Source organism: Charadrius vociferus, unplaced genomic scaffold (assembly GCF_000708025.1).
Source record: "Charadrius vociferus isolate BGI_N301 unplaced genomic scaffold, ASM70802v2 scaffold66, whole genome shotgun sequence".
Lineage (NCBI taxonomy): Eukaryota > Metazoa > Chordata > Aves > Charadriiformes > Charadriidae > Charadrius > Charadrius vociferus.
This window is the reverse complement of record NW_009648654.1, coordinates 101,521-109,798: the sequence shown is the minus strand read 5'-3', so window position 1 is coordinate 109,798 and position 8,278 is coordinate 101,521. Positions and strand designations below refer to the sequence as shown.

General features: G+C 37.9%; 1 protein-coding gene across 1 annotated transcript in view; it reads right to left on the bottom strand.

Annotated features, from left to right (window-relative positions):
* Nucleotides 1–240: 240 nt before the first annotated feature.
* Nucleotides 241–8,278, bottom strand: part of APIP (APAF1 interacting protein) — a 12,043-nt gene continuing 4,005 nt past the window's right edge. The window contains exons 3-7 of the mRNA XM_009886445.1: nt 7,677–7,794; nt 5,014–5,149; nt 2,281–2,448; nt 1,611–1,730; nt 241–390 (exon numbers count right to left, since the gene is read on the bottom strand). Coding sequence (XP_009884747.1) covers nt 1,631–1,730; nt 2,281–2,448; nt 5,014–5,149; nt 7,677–7,794 — 522 coding nt within the window. The 3' untranslated portion in view covers nt 241–390; nt 1,611–1,630. The remainder of the gene's footprint in view (nt 391–1,610; nt 1,731–2,280; nt 2,449–5,013; nt 5,150–7,676; nt 7,795–8,278) is intronic.

Below are 8,278 nucleotides of genomic sequence, written 5' to 3'. Positions count from 1 at the left end.
CATCTATAACTTTCAGAAATGGAGACTTAGAACAAGTTAAATGATGTGGCACTAGAGCAGGATCAACAAATGCAGGTTGTTGAAACATGAATTTTTAAGGCACACAAACAAAATGTCACATTAGTTCTCCATAGCTTTTTTCAAAATCTTTTTTTTGCATCTGAATTTTCATTGCTTCTATGGTAGCATTTGACAGGATTGATAAATAGCAATGATGGTTCAGCTTTTTTTGTTTTTTGCTTTTTTTTTTAACTCTTCTTTTCTTCTTGTATGTGTTCAACAGTCAAAACTGACTGCTAACATCTGTCAATCAGCAGAGCATAACAGCACCCCCTTGTGGTTTTAACAGACTGAGGTGGAATCTGGAATTCCCATCATCACGTAAGAAATCTGTAAAGGAGAAACAAGATAAAAGTGAAAATATTCTAAAACTAGGCATGTAGTCATAAGAAATAGACAAAGGAATATTAATGCCACTATGTTAGCCCAACCTATTTAACTGCAGGAGCTGAGACGCAATTTTAGAATGGTTCTTGTGGGCCATGAGGTAGCTCTGTGCAGGTGTGGTAGCCACCGTGTCTTCATCTCTGTATGTGGTGGCAGCACTCCAAATACTTGTTCACACAGAGACTCACTTGACAGCAAGCCTCCTGGCCCACTGTTTCCTCCTCTAGTGTGGGCATAAAGGCTAATGATCCAAGTACCTGTCTGTTCTTCGCCCATGCTTCCTGAGCAGCCATTTGTCATCTCTTCTGATGCAAACGTGGTGGGTGGAGAGGATTATCTGATGGGCCAACTCTGTGCAACAAGTTAGCCTATCCAGTTTAATTAGACCATCACTTTGGCAGAGCAACTCCTTTATAATCTCAGTACTGGTATCTTTAAACTTGCTTAGATTTTCAGGAAGTGTTCCAGACTGCAAAACATTACGCTACCACTTTATTTATGAGCTGTATATTGCTTATGTGAGAATTGTTTCAGGGATCCTTCATGTAAAGTACTGCCTGATCATATTATCTACATGCTTTTACTTTAAAATATTTGTTATGAAAACTTTCAAAACATTGATCATTGCCACATTAGAAAACAGAAAGTCATGGTAATTTGCTGTATGAAGTAAACAGGTGACACTAATCAATGAAACTTAAATTGCAACCAGCCATTTCTGATGAAGGGAAAAAAACCAACCTACCACAGAAGTAATACCACTGAGATGGACTGAACTCAAACCTGATCCTGCAAGCTGAAGACAAAAGTGGCTGTTCAGACATCTCTGTATAGATTAGCTTAGTAGGCTGGAGTCTTTTTACTCTATTGCCTTTTTCTGGTAATGCTTGATACAATTTAGTTTTAAAAATCAGTTGCACTCCATGCTGTACATAGGTGCTAAAATATGCCTGGGACATACTTAATTATTAATACATGTTTTTTTCTTGCATTGTGTGGTAAAGGAGCATTATTTTAGGCATAGATACAATTGCAGTGGTAATAGAGCGGAGCAGGGGAGTTGTGCAATACTAACATTTCCTGAGTGGGAAAGCAGACTGAAGTGATGGTGTCATCTGTAGTTTCCCCCTCCAAACAGATCAACTCTACAGATAAATTCACACCTGAATATAAATGTTGTCATTTACAAGATCCCGTTTTCTCCTGCTGGATGTTTTGAAGGATCTAGCCCATGCTGCTTCATCTGCACTGCAATATCAAACAAGTAATCATAACACTCACACCTAAAATTAAAAGGAAAAAAAGTGAAGTGTAAAGTAAGGCTTAAGTCTTACCATGTTTTATGAAAATTAATAGTTTTCTTCCACGAGCTTTACATCAGCAATACGACGGTCTGACTGGACAGCTCTATTATCATTTATTTCCATTATGCGGTACGTAAAATGCCCAGCATTTTTGCTACATGATCGTGATTTGCTGCATTTCCATCAGAAATAAAGAAGTAAATTCCAAAACTAGGACTAGGGAGGACTACCCAAACAGTATTGGTGGGTGTCATGTAAAAGCAGAGATTGCCTCCAGGTTTCATATGAGAAGGGACTTGTCCATACAAAAGGAAAATGTTAGAAACCCTATCAGCCAGCACTGATATGAAAGGAAAACCAAGTGGTGGAGTCGTGTAAACCCATTCTCAAAAGCTCCCTACACATTCAGTGAGGCCAGAACTTAATGTTATGAATCATCGTCCATGGGTTGGAAATACACATGACATTAAGGTCATTAAGATTTTGAGGTATAATAGCAAAAGATACCCTATTTCTAAATTGTACTCACATTGTTTTGGCTTTTTCCCATGTTTCTCCCCATACATAAATTCCATGACGTCTGACCAATACAGCACAAGAATCTGGGTATTTTTCCATCGCATGTGCCATTCTCTCCTTGAGATCCTTCTCTTCTGGTGTATTCTCAATAATGGGAACCACCAGTGTATCATCGTATCTAAAAGAAAGATTAATGTTCATGGATTTAAAACGCTGTGTTTGGATGTTTGAAGCCTTTCCCTAAGAAAGAGATTCTCCTTTGTGTAAAGATGTTAATAAATTCTCAACACTATTGATTTTACACTATTCTCTTGTAAATCATGCTGTAACATAAGAACTCTCAGGAACGTCTCTCACTCCCAGACATATGCTATGCTGGCAATACCTGAGTTACACTTGAGGCACAAAAAGAAAGTAACACTTTAATGTAGTAGGTGTAGCTGTTTATTCACTTATCACTTTGCAGTTGGGTCCCTTTGCAACTTTTTCAGACTATCCTCATCCTGTATTGGCATCATCTACAAGCTTTATCTCAGATTAAATTATTTAAAAGAATCACATAATGAAGAAGGAAATTAAGCTGTTTGCTGGAGAGCAGAAAAAATTTATTTAGGTAGTCCAAAAAGCCCCTGGAAATAAGACTGTCCTGCTAAGGTATATAAATAGAAAGTAGAGTCAACACATGAAAAATAAATTCTCTGCGATGGAGTCATTGGTGGGCTATATGTGATTTTAAAAGAACTTGAGAACCCCAGTTCCAAAGACAAGATGATACATGTTACTCAGTGGAACTTGCGTAAGAGTTTCTTCTGGCATTGTTTGAACCTTAATTAACACTGGCAGAAACTTGTTTAAATTTAGGAAGTCCCCAGTTCAGGTTCAAATTTATCATTGAGATCACACAGATATTTCATGAGTGGATGCTAGTAGTACTTACTTCTATAAAACACAGAGAGAAAGCAATTGTAAAAATAATACAGCTTGTACTTCAAATCAGATATTCAGAAAATTAGAGAGTCTCATCCCTTAGTGTTTTCAATGCTGATGCTTTCCCAAAGAAGTCTATAAAAACAGTAAATGAAGAAAATTAAAAGAAAATTGGGTTTTGTAGGTTTAGTTTGATTCTTCCATATTCTGATCATTAAAATTAGATTTGGAGTGTTTACTACTAGTGAGGCCGAATGAGGTAAAGGATTGGTTTCCTAGGTTCTGCTTTCTGCTTGGACATGAGTTCGGAAGCAGGTATAAATACCATAATGGATTCCTAAACATAACTAGAAGTTTTTTATCAAGATATCTATAAAACCCCAAGAAGACTCTGAATGAGTTAAATACTTGATATCTCTTTAGTTTTATTGAAATATAAGCTGCCTACATTTAGTCAAACCTTTATATAAAATATCTTGGGATAATCTGAGACTTTCAAAGCTATTTACTAACAATCTAGTTCTCACTACAGATCTAGTTCTCCTTCTACTGAAGTAAAAGGTAAAACTGTTCTGGCACTCTGGCAAATGATCTGTCACTCAGATCATATTTAGGCCAACAAATACTTCTGGTTATCCTATCTGTAGCATTTTCCTGGATAGCTTCCAGAAAAAGTTTATGTAATTAGAAACAATATACTGTCAATCCCTTTTTTGAAAGATTCCATTCTGTACTATTGAATTTCTTTTGAATTCAATGGGGATCCTTGTATGAGGCAAGACAGTGGAATCAGTGTAGCACGGACAAGTATGTACTTAAGAACCATGTAATCTGGAGCTGTTATTTCTTTAGTTTTTCTGGTAAACTAACAGGATGACACAGGACAACTTGGAGATACGGAACCCAATAAATACAATGTCTCCTGACTAACATTTAGGAATGTTTGAGAATTCAAAATGCACATCCAAAAAAGAAAACTGCTGTGGATTTTTTTAAAACCAGTGTTGTAAGACAATTCAGTATAAGGTGTGTCTTTTGCCACACTAAAAATACAAATGCTAATGCTAACAAGAAGTTAAAGCTGGCAAGTCAACCAAAACTGAATAAAATATGCCCGAGCATAAAATTGCACGTCCGACATATGGCTTGCTCTCTTGCCAAAGGGAAATAGTTAGTTACAAAAATTAACATCAAAAAGTGGAAAGAATTTAGCATTTCAATTTTTCATTGAATTGTCACATATTACATAAATGTTGTTTGCGGATCCCAATTCAACACTCTGTGGGTGGAGTCCTCAAAACAAGCCATCACACATAATTTGGAATAACTCAGCACTTACCTCAGAGCTCATCCTTGAACAGTAATAACATTATCTTTAATGAGCTGTTTATTCTGAATTTCCTTTCAAAGTCTGTCAAGTAAAACCTGATATTCTCTACTCTTTTAACATGCCCTAAACTAGCACAGGCAGTGTTATGTGAAGTCCACCCAAATGTAGTTTGTACGTTACTAATCCAACGTAATGTTGGTTGGCTCCAGTTTCAATTTAACATTGTATAGATATGTTAACATCTCTGTTCTTGAGATATTTGTCAGGACATAGCTCTTTATTTGGTTTGTTTCTGTAGCTCAACAGATCACAGAAACCTTGACATTACAAGATTTTGTCTCAGATCTCTTCCATAGGCTTGAGACCTTCCTAATACTTTACATTACATACTTTGATGCATGTAACTCAAATGCCCTGTTATCTATTTATATTGCTGAAAACAAATCATCAACTAGCATGCCTCTTTTCTTAAATATACAGAAGTACCGATAATATCCTCCTGAAGTACACTTCTGGATTCCTTTTATCATCTCCTGATGGGTAATAGTGAACTCACTCCCTGGGTAAAGAAGGGTAGCCATAACAGCAGCCTTGGAATGAGTATGGATAACTGCGCCTGCCCCTAAGAAGAGAAAAAGAAGAAAAAAATATATTTTTAGAATTAATTTTAAAATGTGTCGATTAAGAAAATTTTATTCACATACTTGATTCATTTCCTTTGGCTAGGCATCTTAGCAAATAGTGTATTAGAGGAAAAAAATATACAGGAACCTAAACAAAGGTATGAGATAATTACTTATCTTTACAGGATAACTATGGATTGTCTTAGGACACCAGTGTTAACTTTTAGTTAGTGACGAATTCCAGGACAGAAACTACTTGCACAAATTCAAGGAGAAACACTACTTGTACATTTCTTTACATACTGCAATGACTTAAGAAGTCTACTAATTTTATCAGTCCTGAGATTCTAAAGAATTTGCATATGTATTTGTGAAATGTTTAAAAAACTTTTACTTTTTTTTAATGCTAGTACTTTTCTTTGATTACCCACTGATTCTCTGAAAAAATATTTATTGTTATCTTATTGTGTCATGATGGATAGTTGGACAATAATTATAAATCATTTATAAAGTTGTAATGTTGCCAAAAATATGAAATGAGTTTTCCTTAGGTACACAGAGAATCACAGAATACTTTGGGTTGGAAGGGAGCTTTAAAGGTCATCTAGTCCAACCTGCCCTGCAATGAGCAGGGACATCTTCAACCACGCCAGGTTGCTCAGAGCCCCATCCAACCAGACCTTGAAGGTTTCCAGCAACAGGGCACCTACCGCCTCCCTGGGCAACCTGTTCCAGTGCTTCACCACCCTCATCGTAAAAAAATTTCTTCCTTCTATCTAGTCTGAATCTACACTCTTTTAGTTTAAAAAGCATTAGCCATTCTCCTATCACAACAGGCCCTGCTAAAAGGTTGTCCCAATCTTTCCTTTAAGTACAGAAAGGTCACAATGAGGTCTCCCCTAAGCCTTCTCTTCTCCTGGCTGAACACCCCCAAATCTCTCAGCCTGTCCACACAGGAGAGGTGCTCCATCCCTCTGATTATTTTTGTAGCTCTCCTCTGGACTTGATCCAATAGGTCCACGTCTTTCCTGTGCTAAGCGCTCCATAGCTGGACGCAGTACTCCAGATGGGGTCTCACCAGAGCAAAGCAGAGGGACAGAATCACCTCCCTCAAGCTGCTGGCCACAAATCTTTTGATGCAGCTCAGGATATGGTGGGCTTTCTGTGCTGTGAGTGCACATTTTAAGCTCATACCCAGCTTTTCATCCACTAGTACCCCCCAAGTCCTTCTCGGCAGAGCTGCTCTCAATCCCTTCATCCCCAGCCTGTATTGGTACCAGGGGTTGCCCTGACACAGGTGAAGGACCCAGCACTTGGCCTTGTTGAACTTCTTGAGGTTCCTACAGGCCCACTTCTCAAGCTTGTCCAGGTCCCTCCAGATGGCATGCCATCCCTCAGGCATGTCAGCTGCACCACTCAGCTTGGTGTCATCTACAGACTTGCTGAGGGTGCACTCGATCCCACTATGTCACTGATGAAGATAGTACTGGTCCCAGTACGCACCCCTGAGGCACACCACTTGTCACCAATGTCCATCTGCACATTGAGCCGTTGAGCACTGCCCTCTGCATGCGACCATCCAATCAGTTCCTCCTTCACCAAACAGTCCACCCATCAAATCCATACCTCTCCAATTGTTGTGAGGGACAAAGGCTTTAGAAAACTCCAGGTAGACAACATCTGTGGCTCTTCCCTTGTCCACTGATGTAGTCACTCCATCATAGAAGGCCACTCGTTTGCCCTTGCTGAAGCCATGCTGCCCATCTGAAATCACCTCCCTGTTCTCCATGTGCCTTAGCATGGCTTCAAGGAGGATCTGTTCCATGATCTTCCCAGGTACAGAGGTGAGGCTGACAGTTTGGTAGTTCCCAGGGTGCTCCTTTCTACCCTTTTTAAAAATGGGTGCGCTTTTTCCCTTTTTCCAGTCCCTGGGGACTTCAGCCTGACTGCCATGACTTTTCAAATATCATGGAGAGTAGCTTGGCAACTACATGAACCAATTCACTCAGCTTACATAAACTTCTGGTTCAGGAAAATCAGAATGCCTAAATACTTTCTAAAGCAACAGATACAAATCTTACACAACAGCAAAAAGCTTTTTATCACTGTCCACCTGCAAAAGAAAAGTTTCATACTTTTTTTCACCTATCCAAAATTTAGAACCTTTTATCACAGCCAATGGTTGTAAAAGGATCCAAACCACAGTTGCTGAATAGGCAAAACTGCTGGTATAAAAATTCTGTAAATCTCCAGCTCCTCCCACAATCTACTAATATACTGCACTAAAAATTAGCGCCAAAAAGATGATGTATAGCCACATGAGAAGATTAAAATGTAAATGACACCCACAGGATGTTATCATGGACTACATTCCATTGTACATATTCCTTTGCAAAACAATTTATTTTATAGTTTCATGTTTATTTCACTGTAACTTCCATGTATAAAGAATATGTTTTTGAATTTCAGATTTGTGGATATGTATATACAGTGTTTCAGTCATCACTAAAAACATTTGCTACACACCTCTCATAATGTAGGCATTCATAAAAAGAGGTGAGCACTGGCTTTTCTTTAGTTTCTTGTGCGGTGGTGGACTACTGATGTCCTGTTCTTTCATGTCACAAACAAACAGATCTTCTGGCTGTAAGAAAGAAATTATTTTGACCTGTGAAGACCCAAATAGTTTTGTTTTCCTTCTAGGGAGACAAATATATTTAATATTGAATGTGATTCAACTTTGTAAAAGTGCTGTAATGTACCGCATTTATTCTAGCTTCTAATAATATTTACTGACATTGTGTAATGTGAATTAATATTGGGTACTCTTTTTATTCAGACTGCTAAAAAGCAGATATTTGTAAAAAAATTTGTATTTTCTCAGAAAGGAGTCAGCCTATATCTTAATAACAGACAACAGCTCAAAAGAAAAAGTAGTAACTGATTCAAAAAAAGAAATGTAGATGCACTTTTCCTTCCCCCCTAAAGAACCAATGAAGGGCATAAATATATGTAGGTTTAATTCAACTTGTAGAATTTTTTCAAACCTTGTTTTTAGCAGCTTTACATGAATTTTACCTTTGCACCAATCAGCTACTCATAACAGTACGAAGAACTGTTCAGGGCAG